Genomic DNA, 21531 nt, shown 5'->3' on the forward strand with positions numbered 1-21531 from the left:
CTATCGATGTAAATGTCTGTATTGATAGTTTTATTTCTAACATTATTCTATCCTTGCATTTCAACGATTGCATTACATTTTGAGGGACTAGTGTCTTAGCAGCGGCGGAATTATACTTGCTCCAGTTAGTAGTACTGCGCCAAAAAGTAAACAGTAAAGCGCACTCCAATGGGGATACCTAGTAGTAGCCTTGGTAATATCCATAGACTGTATGTATAGAACTGGACAGTGTGCCGTCTGTTAAGAGTGATGCGAGCGTTAGTCCAGAGCCCCCTGGTGGCTGGCTGCAGTACAATGTGTAACTCCGCCCATCCCCATGTATTTCAATGGCCAAGTAGCCAACTTTCCGTGTCACTTTTCTCACCTAAAACTATTTTTGTATCAACAACTTTTTATTCGAAAAAATAGTTTTCAAGATGCTTCAATACACACAATTTTTCTTTTCTCGCTGAATTTTTTTTTTTTAATGTTATATTAACAAATCTAAAAAGGGCGTGTTTACACCTATGATTGACAGCTGGCTGGCTGGCTGCAGACACGACGCTTTGTCCATTATGTTTTACCGTCTAGGCTGCAGACACTACCACGCCATCGCTCACTTATTTTAACGACACCTGATTTCGACACATAATCTAACCTAAATAAGTTTTGCTGTCATTATCATTAGGCTATATCTTATCACAGTCTGACTAAATACATATTGATAGTCATACATTGTGTAGTTGTTTGTAAGAGACATCGTTGTTAGTTGTTACAGATTCTTTGTAAAAAAAGATATGTGATGTTCTTTCATAGATGCTAAGTATATTAGCTCATAGCATGCTACATCATGCTAGCATTAGCCAGTTGATAGGTAAAGTAAAAGGGCTCTGCTATATTGATCCGAAGTGACGTTAGCCATATCCCCATAATTTACAGTCCTACTTGTTTCAAATGGTTTAACGTAACCAGTGATTGCCGCCATCATCGTTGCAACTTCATTTGAATACACTTTGTCACTGGAGAAGGCGATGTTAACCCTCTAGGCGCCACTGTCGAGTTTACTCGACAAGATGCGGTACTGAATAAAACGGCCGATTTAGTCAAATAGGGTGTCATATTTCGTTCGACATCCACTCCACTAGGTGGCAGACATGTCATACGTCATCCCCGAGTCCGAAAAAGGTCATGGTTTAAACAAAAGTTTTGAGCTACAGCGCATTGAATCAGTCCGTGCAATACCGGAGCTAGTGTGCGTGTGAGCCACTTAGTCAGAGCGATATTGTCAACGTTAGCGAGTATTTGCATTAGATTATCGTCTAATGGCATCAAAAAAGTTTACCTGAAATGAAGTGTTGGGTCTTCTATTCGCGGACCCTGATTCTGAAGGGGAATATCTGCCTTCAGGAAATGACGGTGATTCGTTTAGTGAGGCTTCAGATGCGTCCCTGCCTTCAATGATGCAGCTGGACAAAGTGAGAGTTTACTCCATAGTTTAGCTTACACTAAGCACAAACGTTGAATCGTTTGCCCAATGTCACTGGTGGGAATAATGTTTCACGGGTTCGGAGTGTTCATCGGGAAGTTAGCAGGGTGTTAGTGGTGTGGCGAACAAGGCTGGAGGTAGCCTAATAGCGCTAGCTTCTGTCTTTTGCCTCTCCACAATCGCGGCGACAGTAACGTGGTGGAGCCTTTGTCTAATGCGACTGGGTATGTTAGACGAGGTCGAAGTGCTCATAGGAGAGTTAGGGGGAAACGTAGTGGCAGTGTGGGGAGTCGCAATGAGAATGACAGTAGGCCTAGTCCGAGCTGCGCAAATTCTCTCCACTCGGCGCGCGCGAGGCAGATCTGGCCATGCTGCTCGCATGGTGGAGGTGGTGACACGCTCTCTCCCTCTCCCTCTCCCACACACACACACACACACATTAGGTCATGCATAGTCTATCACAAGATGATGGGAATGCCGGCCCGATATGGATAGGGATAGGGAGTCATTATCTCTACAGAAAAAGGCCTGCTACATAAAAAAAAAAAAATGTCAGCCATTTATTAGTAATGATTTACACTGTTGATTTGCTATCTATTTCCCTGATCATTTAGGACATACACTATGTGTTCCTTTTTGTGTGTTCAGTCCTTGTGATGTGTGTGTCTTTGTCAGCTAAGAAAAAAAAACATCAACAAAAACAACAAAAAGAAAAAAAATACTAACATTGTCTCTTGTCTTGTCTCGTCATCTCACTCCTGATCTGTGCCTTGCCGTGGCAAATGAGCTTTTGAACTAAACAGGTCTTGTCTACTTGTGTTTGTGTGTCATCTGAATAATCTATATGTGCCCCATACATGGAATCAGAGTGCCTACTGTATGTAGTAAATGGAAAATCTCTACAGCAAAAGGCCAGTCTACCGCTACATGCATTTGGTTTGTTTCGGCCATTTATTAGTAATGATTTACACAGTTTGTTCACTACTTACTATTTACCTGAGTATTCAGTATTGTGCAATATAGCATACAGAAGGTGAGGGACATTTTGGGGGGAAAGAAGTGGTGCATTTTATCATTCAAACATGCGACTTTTCATGAAAATTCTATAATCCAAGATGGCCGCCACCATATGACGTCATAATATGCAAATTAGATATAAACATTTAATCTCTACATAAACTTTGGGTCATCCTTAATATTTCTCTAATTTACAGAAAGTCTCTATCTCTTATCACTTTTAAGATATAGCCTTTTGAAATGAAGATGTCAAAATTGATCGTTTCGGAAAAAAACCTCTGGCGCCTAAAGGGTTAAGTTTCATTAACGTTAACTCTTGCTTAGTTTTGCGAATGGCAATAAACGCCACCTAGCCTGCTAGGTCGACAACCTCGGTATGCCCATTTATGAATCAGCCCGACAAATAACTTTACTTGTGTTTTAGTGAACACATTATTGGACCATAGCTTAACGTGAGGTAGGATTCAAAGTTACAAATGGACAATTTGCTTAGTATGCTCATAACAGCGGTATCTGAAAATGCTGAGTTAAGGTATCGTTGTTACCTGCGATTGCACTGCTGGAGAAGCATTTTGCATTGGTATGATTTGATCAGGTATTCCCAGTGATGTGTAAATCCTCCCATAGACGTACCCCATTTCAAAATAATACGTCTAAATTGAAAACTGTGACAACTCATTGATAGGCTCTCTCAATATGTCTGTAATCGTATGCCTCTACCACAGGCTTGCTAGTCTTTCACCAGAGAGGGTGCTCCATTATAAATAAAAAATGTAATGCTGCAGCCTTCATGTCAGCTGTAAAAATATGAGAACATGGACCTACTACATCAGGATACTCTGTAAACATTTTACACATAATCAGAAAGCTACTTTGCTGTTCAGTGTGTGATGTGTTTAAAGTGGTACTACGTTTAAAGAAACATTTTTATTCTTTGTTTCAAGTGCATAAGAAAATACCACATTATGATGATGATGGTTATGGTTACCCTTAACAAATACAAAACAATATAATACTTAAAACAAGGATCAATCAATAGCCTAATGAAATAAACAATGAGGGGGGAAAGCAATAATAAATAATAATGACCATTCAATCAATAATATCAAAAACATGGTAAGACTACATTAAAGAGAATATCAATAATAAAAAATGTTAAATTAATCAACAGCCTATAATGAAAATAAAACCGTACTACTGCATACAAACCATAATGTATAAGAAGTGCTTAAAAGACCAAAAACTATCACAAGAACGAAGAGCACTGGGCAACTCATTCCACCAACATGGAACCACTGAGGAAAAGAGTCTTGAATTTGACCTAGCGTTTAAGACTGAAGCTCATCAGAAGACCGCAGTGGGCGGTTGGGGATGTATATCTTGATCATTGAATTAAAATAACAAGGAGCAGATCCAGTCAGTGTCCTATAGGCCAAAGTGAGAGATTTAAATTTAATTCTGGCTACTGTAGGGAGCCAATGGAGAGTAACTAGGAGAGGAGTTACGATGGGTCCTCTTTGGCTGATTGAAGACCAGTCATGTTACAGCATTCTGAATGATATATCACACAAAAGAAATAAAAAAAAACATTCAATATTGATTTAGTATCAACAAATAATTATTATTTTAGTAACGTCTACATCTTTGTGTAGGCTACAGTTAAATACTAAGCAATGGCCTCTGACTTAAATACCAAGGCAGTTAAATGACCGTGGTATGGTATAGTCTACGTGATACACAGGACTACACAGTGAACCCATTTAAAAAGCATCATCATCTCAGTATACCCATTTAAAATAGGCAAGGATACGTATTTAATAACATTTGGGGTTGCTCACAGTATACCCACCACTACAACTACTGTAACTAACTAGACTACACCACTGGTTAAATGGCGCATTGCAATTTACAATGTGTGTGAGTTCAGGGGCATACAGAAAGTTGAAGTTTGGGTGACATCAATAAAGAAAATAGAAACAAAGGGATGTGTACAGACTCAAGTATGAATGATGTCACATTAACAGAAGGTTCAGAGCAGCGGCAGACTTTTCTTGGTGCCACGCAAGTTATTGAAAGCCATGTGTTTTCAGAACGTAGTGGTGCTGTGCCATGTCCCATGTATAAGGGGCTTCATGTTGATCCAGTGACGGTGGGTGATGATGTCAGGGGACTTGGAGAAAGGGGGAGGACATGCCACCTCAGACCACTCCAGCCAAACCACTTCACTTAGGCATTCCCTTGCTTGCAGACTAATGTAGATCATGGAGACCACCTTGCCGCCACCTCCAGTACATTCAGCCATCACCCATATCTTACCTGCAAAAAGGAAAGTTACAATAAAGTTAGTCAGACAATTTTACAACATTACAAAGCATCTAATCAGGCACTCAACACCACTAGTAATACCAATTAATTAAATATGTGTGTGCAATAAACTTTACAGCCTACCTAATGTTAACTACACATTTAAATATGCGGTGTGAATGTTATTAACTTGCGTCAGCTTGAAAAATAACGTTATCAGTATGACTGATCATGGACGTTAGATGACAAACTAAGGTCTTTCTCAAATGTTCACCGATATCCCTGGGAAGTGACTGGTTCTTGGCGTAGTGTTTAATGCAGGCGTTTCATTTATCAATCATTCACTTATGCGGTCTACAACTACCGACCTACCGATCTATTTTTTTTACAGTCTATGATACCGACCTACCATCACAGAAGTAGCTCTAACAGGTGTCTGTCGTTAACGTTAGAAAAAATGCAACGCTGGCAAACTGGCTAGTAGTTACATTAACATGACGGGTTGATGAGGTCCATGCTTCACATTACGTTAACGTTAACTTGCGTTGCTTTATCACATCATACCGTTGCTTTATCACATCACATACTGTACTGACTGTCTAGTGTTATTAATCCCCATGTACAGTCAATGGTTACTCCATGTTGAGATGGCATACATTAAGATTGAGATATTTGAAAACAGCAACAACTAATAAAACCAAGTATATCATGCATCGACTGTTACGGGAGCTGTGTGCTAATCTTCACTTCAACGACTACCTCCCGTTAACGGTAACGTTAATGTAGCTGCTAACGTTAGCATCTAATTCGCTGTCCGTATTTCTGTTGTTAGCTCATTAGTATTCACCATACTAAATTGTCACAGTCTATAATCAACATAATAAGCTCTCTTAGACGTATTTAAGAACACCAATAGACAAAAAAAGAACTTTTCAATTGATACGCAACACTTACCAGACAAGAACAAACCGATTGTTGTTTGTACTGTTTAGCTAACTCACAGCCGCAAAATTCATCCAACCAGCTAGCCTTCTGCGCCGAGTCGACCTGCGTTGTGGAAAGGAGAAGGGGGCGGGTTTCACTTGACAAGGGGCGTGTTTAACTCGCTGAGTGGCAACTGAGTGGGCGTGCCTGACCGCGACTCCTCTTCACTGCGCATGCTTCAACTTTTGCTGCGCAGCCGCACTTCAAATTGGCTCCAAATTTTCCAAGATGGCGTCGCCTCGGCGGCTTCAATTCCATAGAACACTGTAGAATGCAGCCACACTGTCCAGTTCTATATATACAGTCTATGGTAATATCAGTCCGCCGCTGAGATGCAAAATGACTACTACCAACTTCAGGGAACAAAGTATAACTATTGCAACGCGATGCGAGGGTAGTTGTATTTCTAACACTATTCTATCAACACAGACATTTACATCGATTGTCTGGAATTTGCCTCGAGTGTCCTTTGGAGTAGGTAAGACTGTTTTTAGTGGCAGGCTAGCACATACCGTTGACTTGCGCTAGCCTAGCACCTGCGAACTCTGCAATTAGAAGGACTGGATGAAACGTGTTGAAAACGGTCTCCACTGATAAATATCACACTTGCTTACTTGGAAATGAGGTCCTATGTCCAAAATCCTGAACCACCCCTTTAATGCTGATAAATGAAGTTTATTAACTACTTTTGACAATTCAAAATAAAACCTCTCTGTTAATATGCTTCCTCTTCCTAGGCCTATCAGAAACATGGCGTATTGTGTGGTTTACGTAGGCTAACGTTAACAATTCATGTGGATGTCTTGTTAGCCTATGAGCTTCGGTTCGGTTCGCTAGGCAAAACGTTGGCGCACTGATGAGTCAGGACCATCTCTAACTTGCCAACTAGTATTGTTCAGTTCATGTATATAATATAACATGCTTTACTTGCTATTTGGATAATTTCCGCGAAAATTAGGTAAGATGAATGATAAGATCATTAAGCTTTACTGTGTTCGGTGGGCTAACATCGCGGCAAAGGCAGTTAGCTGTAGTAGGCTACAGCTGTTGAACAATCTCCGTGGAAACTATAGAATTTTCGTGCCGGAAAATCCCTTTCAGTGCAGTAAATCCCTTATCGTTTCTCCTTAACTAAGGAAAATTTTAAGGTATTCTGTGCAACACCCTTAAGTAAATCCCTTACCTAAGGAGAAATTAAGTCTTAAGGGTCATACCTAAGGGAAAAAACTTCGGTTTGTAGGCCTATTTGATCTCCTAAAACCCGCCAGCTAGTTCTATGGTGCAGATTGCGAGAGGCCAGAGCCACTGAATGGACATTTGGTGACCTAAGAGGGGAGCCATGACTGCTGGAGGACAGCAGAACCCACCATCGGGCCAACCCACACTCCGAGGCTGGCTTTAGTGGGCGTGGGGCATGCACACTTGGGGGGCATGCTCGCAAGCCAAAACTGGAGGAGGACGCAGACACCGATAACACCTCTAGTGAGGGAGGCAGATACAAACAAAGATGGCAGCGCCCGATCCAGAGTAACAGCGGTAGCTAACTCTGTGAAAACTCCGAGCACAACGGGAAGGTGAGCTGGAAAGCTTTTCATGCACAATTCAACCTGCTTGCTAAATCACAAACTGGTTGCGAGAGATGTTACGGCTATGTATGTGCCTTACTGACGAGGCTTTAGCATGCTTGCTGCTCTTAGATGTAAATGATAGACAGAACTATGACACACTGGTGGGTGCTCTCCAGCGGCAGTTTTACAAGACCGGAGCTCCTTTGGAATGAACTGAATAACAGATACAGAAGACATGGCTAGCCGCTATGACAATTAGCCGTTCCTGAAGTTGCATGGCTGATTTTCTCGGCAGCGACTTGCTACATCTATGCTGTATATCGTAAAACCACCAATTACAAACCCTTTCGTTTGAAAAATCTAAAACAACAATGTTTTTAATACTTCAAAATAACATTTGATCAATTAACCTTACATTTTTCAGTAGCCATAGGTGTGTAGATTTGAACAAAATCTAGTTTGGTTCTTCCCGGGGCTTTTACTGCCTGAAATATCTGACTTTGTTTACCATGCTCGGAGTTTAGTGCTGGGTTGGTGGGTGCCTATTTCCAACCTTTCTCACGGCACATCAACGGTTAGACCAGAGAGGGTTCAAGCGGAGCGAGAGGCACAAACGTTCGACAATTTCCGCGTTTCATTATTGCAAGGGGGGGGGTCCCCTTTATGCAGACAAGAGTAAGCCCTTGCTGCACTAATGTCAATGTAGACTTGTAGAATTTTACCAATAATCCCATGTCTTTCTGGTTTTTTGGAGAATTTTGTCATAATCTGTAAGTGTTTGGGATCATTTCAAGCCTAATAGTGTAATTTTTTAGTGTTCGGATTTGTGATAAAATAACTTGACCATGCTGCTGCCAGTTACTGTCTGATTGTTAGCATGCTAGCTAGCCTCTTAGCTAAGGTAACATTTTAAACGGAGAAGTGTAATTTCTTTGAAATGACAACTAGCTGAATAACATTACTGACATTAGTTAAAGTGGATAGTTTATACTCAAGTGAATTTGCAACAGTATATTAAGTTTAATCTAAGTCCTTCAACTACTACTCACTTAGTTAGCGCATAGCTGTATTGCCATAGCTATACCATTTTTTATAGCCATTTTAAGCTAGCATTAGCTAGCTAGCTAACTCGGTTCACATGACGAATTAAATCATTTATATCATGTCCTAAAGAATGATTCATTGGTATCATACATGATTATAGACAATAATACTGTGAATTATTATACAATTATGTTTATTTGTTCTTATTGCTTATTAAGAGAGAAAGTTTATTTAGTGACGTAAGGTGACACTCCCACTTATGCAGACTGGAACTGTCCCGTTTTGCTCCCATAGTAATGAATTACGTTGCTCTATCTTTGGAATTCTCATCGCAAATCAAAATTTCAATGGAGCTCCAAGCGGATTTGTACACACAGTCTTACAACACTGTTTACAGCTCTTCGAGTCACGCTAAAATGTAATTTTTGGTACATAGCTAATTTAGATACACTTATGGTGTGGGTGCTTACGTTTCTCTAGGAATCCACCATCTTGGTTTGCATAGAAATTAATATTAAGTGATACATACACATAAGAGATTGGAAATACAGGACGGTTGGTAATAGGTGACGTTCCTATAGCTATGCTAGGTGAATGATTCGCCTATTACAAGTTTGTTTACCATCAAATTGGCTTCGTAAAGGTTATATTAAGGTCAAAATCTTGCATAGTTTACCTTTAAAGAGCTGGACGGTCAGGTAGCTTGCTGGATAGAAGAACTGCAGTCCAATGACTTTAAAGTGGTGCATAGGGCAGGAGCCCGCCACTTCAACGCCGATGCCCTCCCCTGCCTTGAGAATGGATGCTGCCACTGCGAATGGAAGGAGACACGGGACTGGGAGCTGCAGGGACAGGGGGCAGCCACGGTCAGCCGGACAGAGGTGGCGGTGTGCTGCAAACTCACTAAAATTTTACTGACACAGTGGACTCAACAGGAGGAGGCTGATACGGACATACAGCCAGTGCTCCAGTGGGATGCAGACACGGCCACCATGGGAAAGGGTGGCACCACTCTCCACCGCAACAAAAGGGCAAAGTGGGCAAAGTTCCAGGCTGACCGATGGGGTGCTACAGCGGGCCAGTCACTTCGGGGTCACCAAAACTCTCCAACGCCTACGACAGAGCTTCTACCGGGGGCATTTCACGAGGGATGTGGAGGACTTCTGCAGACAGCGTGACAGCTGCATGGCAAATAAAGCCCTCCCTGAACAGTCCCATGCCCAGCTCCAACAGTTCCTATTCAGCGCGCCCATGGAAAGAGTCAGGGTGGACATAGTCGGCCCACTCCCTGTCACCGACAGCGGAAACAGGTACTGTATGTGCTGTCAGTCATGGACTACTTCACCAAATGGCCAGAGACTTATGCCGGGAGGCTGTGGCAGAGGCCCTATTAGAGGGCATGGTCTGCCATATTGGAACACCCCAAGTCATACCAAGTGACCAGGAGCGAAACTTTGAGTCACAAGTATTCACCAACCTGTGTCATAGACTGGGCATAAACAAAACTTGCACCACATTCCTACACCTAATGGCATGTCGGTCCGCTGTCCAACAATCTACTGCCTGCACCCTAGCCCTGCTTATGCTGGATAGAGAGCTCCACACCCCACCAGCAATGGCCTTCGGCCTCCCCCCTGACACCCCAGCTGTGCCCCCAAGACAAAAGTACACCAGAAGACTGCAGGACTAGAGAAATCCCACAACTTTCCACGTGTGCAGCTGCAAAGCGCAGGGGCGGGACAACATAGAAACTATGACCTACATCACCTGGCCTGGAAACGGGAGAACTGGTTTGGGTCTACAGCCCACAGTAAAAAAATGGACATTATCCTAAGCTGGACAGTGACTGGGTAGTAGGGTGCATCATCCACCTTGACATATGCAAATTAATCTGTCCCTATGTTTATTATGTTCCAATAAGCAAAAAAGCATTCCTGGTAAATTTTGAAGTAAATTGGATAATATTTAGGTGGCCCACCATTAACCTTTATTAATGGTCGAAATTGTTGCCAATTCGACCATTCATGGAAATCACCTCGCAATATGGGGGACTATGGGGGTATAGAAAAACTTTTTTTTTTTTCTATTTTGAATGTTTTTTGATGAAAAACACCTTAATGTGTATTGTAACACTTGTCTGTTGCTATGGAGTTATACAAATCTCATAATTCCAAATCAGATATAGGCTACATGCGTGGGACTATTTGTTTAGTGTAGAGTAGTAGTTGTATCACACAGGATTGCATGAACTTTCTTGCAACATGGCTTCTAGTGGAGAGTGTATTAGTAGCCTAATGCCAATCCACAGTCTTCAAAATGTGCTCTGTCTACAAGACAATCGTTTTGGATATTTGGTTGGGGCAGTGGCCTTGGTTCAGGATGACTCAATTATCACTGGATCCCGTCTTCCAAACTGTCGCCAAGTTCTCAGTTGCTTCATGTGGTATCTTTCGGATGGTTCATCAGAAAACAGAACAAAGTGGGAATCAGCAAATATCGTACTGTCCAAGGTGTCCTTTTATAAAAAGGCCAAGATTCCTTTGATATCAGAAAGGAAAGCCTGTGAAAAAATCATCAAACTTTTAAGTATAAGTATATGTACTCTTTTCATCCCGTGAGAGATATTTGGTCTCTGCATTTATTCCAATCCGTGAATTAGTGAAACACACTCAGCACACAGTGAACACACAGTGAGGTGAAGCACACACTAATCCCGACGCTGTGAGCTGCCTGCTACAGCAAGCGTTCGGGGAGCAGTGAGGGGTTAGGGGCCTTGCTCAAGGGCACTTCAGCCGTGGATGTGGGCATGGGAGAGCAGTGTTCAACCACTTCCCCCACTCACATTTTTCCTACAGGTCGGGGATCGAACTAGCAACCCTTTGGTTACAAGCCCGAAGCCCTAATCAGTAGGCCACGGCTGCCCCAAATGGCATGAATGGCATTGATTTGCATGAAAATGCCAAACTCCGAGCTATCCCACTGAAATGACGGACCAGCCCATCTACACTGGAGAAACTTCAGAAGATGGAGAAAAAAATTGACAAGACTTTTTCTCTGTGAAAGCTGAAAGCTTGGTGAAGAACAAGGAGGACTTGTTATTTCTGGAGTCCATGAAAAATGACTGCCAGGCCTCATTTGGTTCATTTGATAAGGCATTAGCTGACCACATATATATTGTTTTCCAGCCTTCAAATTTGGTACTGGCAAAACCCATGACAGCAAGCTTTTATTGATAGTTTACTTTCATGTTGTTTATTGAAAATGCCTGGCAAAGGTAATTTTTATTGCATCTTCCCCGAAAATGTACACTACTGCCATTTTTAAGAAAATCCACAATAAACAAACGTACAGGTTTAAATGTCGAATTTCACGTTTTCACATAATTCGACAGTATACAGTCTACACTTTCATATTGTTAACAAATTTCACGGAAAAACATACGTTTTGACTGTTAAACCCTGACTTTATTTAGGTGACGATTCAACATATTAGCAGTCATTCCCTTTGTCCACGCCGCTATAAGATTTTACGGTAGAGCTAAAATTTACTCAATGTATCAGCTCTCTATCGTTCTTGACAGATGTAACTGAATATGAATATGAAAGACTTGCCTTTCAGGGCATGAACAGTCAAAAGCACAAACTTTAAGAAATATTTTGGCTTCATTTTATGGACTAGGAGAAGTTTTCCATTGACGTAGCGCATTTTACAAGTAGGCTATACACAATCTGTGTACACAGAACTTCCTCTCCCCTAACTTCCCCCGAAATACATTAATTATATTCTATAGAGACACCTTATGACTGTCCCAGGTATTAACTAGGGGGCAGAAAAAGACACTCACTGCACAGTTGATGAAACTGCACATAGTCAGTCATCCGCTTCAAAGTCATGCTACCGTAAGGCTAATAATAACTGTGCCCTCACACTATCGCACGTGACAATTTACTTAAAAAGGTGATTTTCTCCTCTTCTGGCGTATCGTGACGGGAGAACCATGGCAACTTTGGATGCGGTTATCTTAGTGATACTTTTTGCAATGGCACTCTACATATCGTTGGAAAACTTAGTTTATGGCAATTCATGTGAGCACAATAACTTAATTTTCTCAATTTTACCAAAGCGACTGGTTTCGCCTTGCAGGGTCACATATGCTACCTGCTGAGGAAGTTCTTTCTCTCTCTTGTTCTGGACAAGACACAGGCCACTGAGTTCTGATGTGCTGACTAACAAATGAGTTAATGAATCACTGGCAATTTTGTGAAACATTACAATACACTCTGTAGCTCCTAGACATAAAACGCATAACCCTCATTCATTTATGTTAATGGTGAAAATTGCACGGCCAAACTAATGACCAAATGTCCAAAATAATTAAAGAGAGAAAAGACTTAAAAGACTTACACACCCCACAAATAATATATTTTAAAAACCGCCATTCAAAAGCTTTCTGTCAAGGTGTGTCCCTTGTTGGCTCACTCACCTGTAGTATTGCTGATCTGTGCAGACAATCGAAGCAGCAAACAGTGTGCGTGCGTGTGTGCATGTGCTTGTGGGTGTGCCTGTTGAGAACGACGATCAGACGATCAGAGATGCAATTCCATTCCCAAACAACTGGTGGCAGTAATGCACCTATGAAACTTGAAAGCTAAAGCAAACAGTGAACTGTAAAAGAAACAATACATTTGGCCAGAGCCCGTCTACGGAGAGCCTCCCCACTCTCTATTAATCCCATTCAAACCGAATTTGGCTGCAGTTCACCAGAGTTCACCTACATGGCGATCGCGGGCTCTGGCGGGAAATAGGAAGAGGCCACTCAATGACTTCTGATACAAAGACTTCAAATGGTAGGAATATTCCATCTTTAGTGTTTTGCTACCCCTTCCGTAATTTTCGCTTTCAAATGACCCATCGCCAGCCTTCAAATCAGAATCAGGCTTTTCTAACTGGAAGCAAGACGGTGGCTTCAAAGACCATTCCAAATAAGACCATTGTAAAAATAGTTGTTGAAAAAATTGTGTAAATATGATGTAGTTGTTGCTCACATGCTGTGTGTGTGTGTGTGTGTGTGTGTGTGTGTGTTTGTTTTAATGTACGCAAACTGGCAGTGAAAGTGGTTTCTCTTATCAACAAAAGGGGAAACAGTTAAAGTAAAACTTGTTTAATTGAACGTGTGAAAATGTGTGTATGATGATGTATGATTTCTGTTTAAAATATCAATGTATTTCCACTGAAGTGTCTATTATATTTTAGTTTTATATTGTGTTTTCAATGCACATTATAAATAAATGGGAAAATTGTTAAGAATTGTTTTGGCTTTTTTGTTTTTTAGCATTTAGCATTCAAGTATTTGAACAAGGTAAGACTGGTGAAATGTATGCACCTTACTGCTGTGGTGTAGTCTAGTTAGCTGTAGTGGGTATACTGTGATCAACCCCAAATATTAATACCTATCCTTGTCTGTTTTAAGTTGGTATACTGAGATGGTGATGCTTTTTAAGTGGGTATACCAGAGACTTTCTAATGAGGAGACACAGCACTCAAAAAATCCTCCATAGAAATGCATGGGGCTAGTTTGTAACGCCAATATTGGCGTTGTCTACACACATATCCCACCCCTTCCTTGGCAAAACGTCAACATGTGAATACATTGAGCCAATCATGTGGTGTGATGTGAATACATTGAGCCAATCATATGGTGTGTTGTGAAGACATCGTGCCAATCATGTATTGTGAACTCGCCGCTGGAGCAAGATTGGTGTCGTGAAGCCTTGCGCAAGCATATTTCTGCCGAATAGGATGCCCAATGAGTGACCAAAAAGCGTTGCAATATGGCCGTCGAGTGGAGGGACTTGCCTAAAAGGACTTTGGGTATACCGCGTATAGTCCTGCATATCACGTAGACAACGTGCCTCTGCCTTACTGAACAAGGGATTTTCTATGTATGGATGTTGACCGGTTCTTGGCCCCTCAGTGTATGATGTGGCCCCTTTATGGCCCCTGTCTCAGAAAAATCCTAGAACCGCCACTGGTCATGCAGCATTTGGTATTAGTTTTGTACTCTGTGTCTCTAGCATTCTGGTCAAGACAATGGTTGTGATTGCAGTTTTTAAGGCCTCAAGACCTGAAGGAAAAGGGGCCATGAAGTGGTTTGGGGCAGCCCAGCAAAGAGGCACTGTCATTATCCTAACTTCTCTCCAAGTGGCCATCTGTGTGATCTGGCTCTCCACTGCTTCTCCTACACCTCACAAAAACACTCACTACCAGAGCTCCAAGATTGTGTTTGAATGTACAGTGGGCTCAGTAGCTTTCTTAGCAAGAAACCTCCCAGATAATTTCAATGAGGCCAAGTTCATTATCTTCAGCATGCTCATCTTCTGTGCTGTGTGGATTGCTTTTGTTCCTGCCTATATAAGTTCCCCTGGTAAATATGCAGATGTAGTTGAAATTTTTGCTATCCTGGCTTCAAGCTTTGGTCTACTCATAGCCATATTTGCTCCAAAATGCTACATAATTCTTCTAGGGAGCGTACCTATGTTCCCCGCTATTTGTAGAAAAGGGTCCTATGTTCCCCGCCTTGTATCTGACAACGGAAATTGCATGGGATATGCTTGCGAGTGCACATTTCGTGCACAAACGGTAGCAAAGTGTATTTTTCTGTCAATGTTGCTTGCCGTAGCATACCAGGTAGACCTACACATACGCGCACGGTGCAATATTGACACAAGCCAGAAGGGCGATTTTCCTAACTTCCACGTTGAGTATAGCGGAGTAAAAGAATATTTTTTATAACAGGCCTACAATGGTTTTACTTGTGTAGTGCTTCTTTACTGAATATAACGAGTTCAAAGTTAATATTCTAGGTAACTTCGCATTGTCCGCTTCAGCACTAAATTGAGGACAGCAACACACACGAGCTGCACCTCTCACAGAAGAAACGCGCTACAACTACATGCCTTTATAAGTTGATATTTAATTGGTTTGTTTTGTTCATTTTTCCGTTCACTGGCACGCTGCAGGGGGGACTGCACGTTGCTCCGAAGCCCCTTTGGTCTGACTCGTCAATAATCCAAAAATGTCCCTTTGGGTCTACAGCCCAGTATATATAGTTTGATATCTCTTTGTTCCATTAAAATTAATCCCATTCTTCCGACAGCTCAACCAAAGGCTATTTTAGATCACCTCCTTCACCTCTTGTACAGTAAGAATCAACAATGACATGCCAAGTGCAAAGACAATGACAAGCTTGGGACTGAAGCCATGCAGACTCGGCTAGATTTAAACACAGCAGGCCGTTGCAGCAAGACAGTGAGCCAATCCTAATATCATAGGAAAACAGGTGGGGCTGTGTCATTAGGCTGATTGCCACTGACACCAGCTACTGTTACATACAAGACTTAAGTGTCTCAATTAAATCAATTAAACGTGACTATATCACACTGGGCTCCGCACTGCGCCTCTGTGCAAAGAACTTCAGTTCGCGGCGCCCCCTCTCCTTCCCTCATCACAAACAAAGTGTGGGCACGGAGCAACAACAACCCGCGCCTTGCCGTGCGGCTGCAGTCTACTTGGAAGCAGCGGGGAACATAGGACCCTTTTTTCAAAAAAGGGTCCTATGTTCTCCGGTAGCGGGGAACATAGGGATGACCCCTTCTTCTACATCCAGAGAAGAACACAAAGAAGGCACTCATGAGTCGAGGTTCTCCTAAATAACGACTGTTATGACCAGTGCCTTGAATTATACATGATGTTTGTCAATTTCAAAGACATTTTTCATTTTTCATTCGAAGCCAGAAAAGAAAGAAGAGAGAGGAAGAGGATGACAAGAAAAAACAAGATAGTGGTAAGTGATAAATTACACTGGATAAAATAGCTCTACTGGTCTTGTACAAATGGTGTAATGTCGCAGCAGGAAGGCTAGCCTAGCAAAAAATGTTTATGTTAACTACCTGCCTGACGGCCCATGCTGCTTAACCTGCTTGTAACAAACTAGAAGAGTTAGCGCAACTTTTTTTCTCAAACGGACGGAATATGGTTACATACTGTAATATGTTTATTAACGGGATACGGAAGACGCAGATCTGTTCCAGAATCACTGTTTATCGTATTTAATGACATAACATTGCTATAGCTTTGTAATAGGTTTTGATGAAAGTGGCATAGCTTCTCTGCTATACTAACTATTCGACAGTTATAATCTATTTACCAAATGGGGGTTAGGAAAACCACACGATAAATTTCATTCACGCCAGCTGTTTACTATCTTTAATGCACCAGGTGCGTCTGTCTAATTCTCAAACAGCAGAATGCTTAAATGCTATGTTAAGCTACAAGTAGGCCTAGGTCAATGTAACATTAGCTTGTGATGTTTTTACAGTAAGCATTGGTAGTTGTGAAAGCAGCTGCATCCCTTCTAATTATCAAAATATGGAAATGCTAACATATCTTTTCTTTCTCCCTGAAGGTGCTTTGCTTAAAATTCCTCAGGCCTCAGGCTCTTCTTAAGGATACCTCCACTGATGAAGGTAGAGTGAATTTCTCTCACTGAGCTGAGCTGTTAATGACCTTTTCCAATATGCTAACAGTGAAATGGTCAAACGTACTTCACAGGTAATTTAAAAAAAAAAATTCAATTATTTTCCCAGGTACACCATCAACTTCATCCTCCATTCATTAGGAAGAAGCTGACATTGGATTTTTTGGTACGGTGGTGTTTTTGCAAATGTTCAAAATGTTCAAAACTAATCCACAGTATCTATATGCAACAGCAGTATTTGCACTGCCAACATTTTTTATTTATATAAAGTGTGGGTGAACTTAAACTGTATGGCTATGCTGTGGTAGGCTTTGCGTGCGGTGGGTGGGTGGGGGGGGGGCTCCATGTCCATTCTGCTTGGGGCCCCCAAATTCCTCGAAACGGCCCTGCACATCGGTGCACAGTTGTTTTGCTGACGCTAAAGTTTTCGCCAACAACTCGATCGGCACACATCGCAAGTTTATACAACTAGTGCAGTGCCCGTTCAAACATGCCATTCCTGTAGAAAACCTGTAGCCCGATTACATGCCCGCAGGTATGCCTGCTTTAACAATAGGATGATAGGGAAAAACATAATTTCAGCTAAGCATTCAATAATGTATAGGCCTACTGAATATCATAATATATTAGCCTATAATTAATGTGCAGTAAGCAGAATTTAGGCATGACTGCATGTGATTTCTACAGATCAGAATGGCATAACAAATGTTTTGAGTTAAGGCTATAGGCCTAGCTTATTGCATAACTTTCCTGATAGTGAAGACAAGCCATTTTGTGACTGTTGACATTTGCAATGATGTGACTCAAAAGCAGTGTTTGGTAGCATAAGTGACGTTTTTTTCGGTCTGCCACTTGTTGTCTAGCTGTGTGGCACGTCTTCTGAAATCGGGACCATTAGCCTATTGCTTGTTAAGTGTGTTTGCAAAGCAGCACACTTATTGTTCGTCTTAAGTTGTATTATTAAGTGTGCTTGCAAAGCAGCACACTTATTGTTAGGGGTCAGAGCAGCGTAGCTGCAGGACCTATCACCTATATGAGTAATTTTTTTCCCTTGGAGAACAACCATACAACCATCATTATGTGGATACCATTAACAGTGCACATTTTCAGATCTGTACTCTTTTTTATAAAGCCCTTTATTCTATTGTCAAATGTATGCTAGGAATTTTCTTGATCTTGTGTGTTTGCCAACACACATTTTCACCATGTAAATGTGACTGCCAAATATGTAGGATTGTCAGTGGCTCAGTGGGATAATGCCTAGTGCTGGTGTTTGTTAGGTTGAGAGTTCGAATCCCCGGTAGTGCTTTAGGCTCTAATGCTATTGGTTATTGAAGATTCACACCATTGAACAGCACCTGAATGACATCAGGCAATCAACATACAGTCATTAGTTGCCAAGAATCAGAATGCCGAGACACTCTATGACATTCGGGGGAACTTCTTTGTTTACTATTTTTCTTTCATCATTAAGTCTATCATATTTATATTTCATCCATTAGTATTCTTCTCTACAAATGTCTAATTGCCCCAGAATTTCAAAAAGTTTTCAGGTGTACTCTTTTAGTAAAGCCCTTCATTTTATTGTCAAATGTATGCTTTGAGTTTTTCTTGTTGTGTGTTTACCAATACACATTTTCACAATGTGAATGTGACTAGCCAACATGTAGGATTGACAGTGGCTCAGTGGGATAATGCCTTGTACTGGTGATCCTTAGGTTGAGAGTTCAAATCCCACTTGAAGCATTAGTGTTAGAATACTGTTGGGTTGTGGATGTTAGCATACTTCAATAGAATGCTGTTGGGTTGTGGAGATTAACACACTATAACATTACAGCTACTTGTCTTGTCAATATGGACTTGTAGTGCAAGGCAAGTATAACTGTATAGGCTGTTTATCTTATTGACTCCGACACAGCTGTAACCTATAATTATTTGTTATTCTTATAATATTTGTCATTTCTTATACATATTTAGTCGGCTCTTCCACTTGACAGAACAACTGTGTATTGGTTAAGGATGTCACGCATGAAACAATGCTGCAGAAACACGAAAATACGACTGAGTTTAGTAGGCTATAATTTTCAGTTCCTGTTTATCTATTGCACGATGGGTAATAATTTAAAGGAATCGTGTTGCAGTCTTGTAAATAGTGACCCTGCAAGATCCCTAGTCATTGCAAAATCATAGTCTGTGACTTAAAACTCTACTACTTGTCTTTAGATGTGAGAGGGTCTGAGACTGTAGTCTTTCAAAAATCTTTTCCAAATCTTTGCAAATCTTTCCAAAGTCTGTCAGTGTAAGGAGGGCTTGAGGTGAAAGTGCTGTGGAGAAATTGCAGGATTGTTTGGCTCTGCCACCTAACCACACCCAGTTTACCTGCTGGGAAACCCTGTAGCTCTGGAGCAGGGGCTCAGACCAGGATAAATTGTTTGCTCGCCCTCAGTTCACTCTTTTGTTCATCTCAACCCAGCACTCCAGTGTGTCCTGCTCTGTGTGCGTCTTTGAGTTCACGTAAGTCATTACTTTAATGACCCTCACTATGACTTTTGTGATGTTTATCAGTTTGTAGAGTAGCTCTGCCATCATGTGTAAAGTTAAGGTCTTTGTTTGTTGGTTTGGTGTGTTGGAGTCCCATGTGAGAGATGATTAGGTGATGTTGGTTGACTTGGGATGTCAAGTATTGTTTAGTTGTACCTTATATAGCCATATGATTTCAGTTTATTGTTCAAATGTCAATTGGTTTGTTTGTGAGTTGGGGTAAATCAGTACAGATTCCATTTCACTGTTTGTTTCCTCTTTGATGCAGCACACATACAAGTAAAGAACAAAAGAACAGATGAATTGAAACTCAAATAAAGTTAACTTGTGTTGCACCGAAACCTGCCATCTCCGTGTCATCACTCCATACCATTGAGCCTTCTGACCGAGGCTCTGCCTGCTCGCCACACACTCACTCTACCTCGACCCACATCGCCCCCTACAGTTCCTTCAGTTGGGTTGTGGAGGTTAGCATACTAGAATAGAATACTGTTGGGTTGTGGAGGTTAGCACACTATAACGTTACAGCTACTTGTCAGGACTTGTCGTGCAAGGCAAGTATAACTGCATAATTAAGTGTGCTTGCAAAGCAGCACACTTATTGTTCTTCTTAAGTTTTCTTATTAATATTATTATTATTCCCGTCTCCCTAATTTTTTTCCAGCTGCTGTGCCTAGGCCCTTTGAGACAGAGACACCGTTCCAACTTTAAAACGTCCGGGCAGTACCGGTGTAACTTGCTCGAGAAGATGACGTCAAGTGGGCGTGTCGTTTGTCCGCCATATTGGATTGAATAGAAAGCGAAACTAAATTTTCACAGGTCACAAATTTGGTCCGAACGCCACGAAACTTGACGTACATAATCATTGGACCAAGCCTCGCAAAAGTTACTAGAAGGATTTTTGATTTTCGAAAGCGTTTGCCCGTCACAGCCAAATGAAATCGGCGGCGAAGCTCCGAAACAGGAAGTCGTCCATATCACAGGAACACTGTCACATATCGATACCAAATTTTGTATATGAACTGGGGACTCCAGTGTGAGGGTGCATAAGCTAAAAAAAAAAAAAAAATATTCCAAAAGTTTCATCATTTCGCAAACTACCCACAGGTATTTGGTAACTCTCACCATTCACCTTCTATCACAATGCCTTTCAAGTATGCCCAATATCTCCGTGTAGCCACAATGTCTCCAGGCAACCTTGCCCAATCATGAAATCCTTGCTCTGCCATGGGATAGTATGGACTTACGAACTGAAATAACAAGGAGAACAGTAGCTATATATAGCTTACATAATAGAGTTGTTTTCACATTGACGGTATTCAAATTACAATTTTCCTTATTGTTAAATGTCATGATGGGAGAGTATTATTAAAAATGTTACAAGTATGCAAATTCATATGTTTACGGGAAATTAGGTTTTACTGGGTTGTTTTGTTGTAAAGACATGCAAGGCATTCTGGGCCATGTAATAGACAAACAGTGGTCGGCAACGTTAACTTGATTTCCTGTATTAATATGAATAGGTGTTTCTGTAAACCTAGAAACAATAAACAGCTATCTCTGTTACAAAAACGAGCTGGTAATCGCTCGTTGAAGAGGGAACTATGATAAAAAGATTGTTTTCCTAAAAGCATGGAGTTGAAAACAAGCAATGTCACGTTAATGTTAAATAGCCTACCTATCTGAACGCTAGGTGGCAACGTTGTATTACATTTCACTAGTGTAGCCTACTTGAAATACGGTGTGAGATTCACAAGTAAGGAAGGTGCAAATATTATGTAATTTATCATGGGAAATTATTGGAAATGTTATTTCTTGTTTATTCTTGCAAACCACACACATCCATTCGGAATCACACGTACACATTTAATACTGAAAGACTATCATTTCGTTTATTTGATGTCGCCTAGCAACACTAACCTGGCAATAGCCAGATGAATTTCGCTCCGCCTAGCTCCACTCATCCATCTGGAACCGATCCATTGAAGTGTTGCTTCAGAAGGCTGGGCCTAATCAAAAAATGCTTGCATATGATTGAATAAGCCACTTGTCCGTCATCTATTGACGTGCTA

At 41.3% G+C, this 21531-nt stretch overlaps 1 protein-coding gene across 1 annotated transcript; it reads left to right on the forward strand.

Annotated features, from left to right (window-relative positions):
* The first annotated feature begins 9567 nt into the window (after positions 1-9567).
* Positions 9568-15073, forward strand: LOC121684551 (vomeronasal type-2 receptor 26-like). Its single transcript, XM_042064608.1, has 4 exons — positions 9568-9692; positions 10102-10192; positions 14392-14910; positions 15062-15073. The coding sequence occupies exons 1-4, from the start codon at positions 9568-9570 to the stop codon at positions 15071-15073; spliced, it is 747 nt and encodes a 248-aa protein (XP_041920542.1).
* Positions 15074-21531: the final 6458 nt, after the last annotated feature.

The sequence above is a fragment of the Alosa sapidissima genome, chromosome 15 (assembly GCF_018492685.1).
Source record: "Alosa sapidissima isolate fAloSap1 chromosome 15, fAloSap1.pri, whole genome shotgun sequence".
NCBI classification, from domain to species: Eukaryota; Metazoa; Chordata; class Actinopteri; order Clupeiformes; family Clupeidae; genus Alosa; species Alosa sapidissima.

What these genes read in the sequence shown, in the direction of transcription:
- LOC121684551 (XM_042064608.1), top strand. Translation starts at nt 9,568, where the DNA reads ATGGCAAATAAAGCCCTCCCTGAACAGTCCCATGCCCAGCTCCAACAG. An exon ending in GTCACCGACAGCGGAAACAG is followed by an intron (nt 9,693 to 10,101) that starts GTACTGTATGTG and finishes CCACGTGTGCAG; the next exon opens with CTGCAAAGCGCAGGGGCGGG. An exon ending in GTTTGGGTCTACAGCCCACA is followed by an intron (nt 10,193 to 14,391) that starts GTAAAAAAATGG and finishes CCCCTGTCTCAG; the next exon opens with AAAAATCCTAGAACCGCCAC.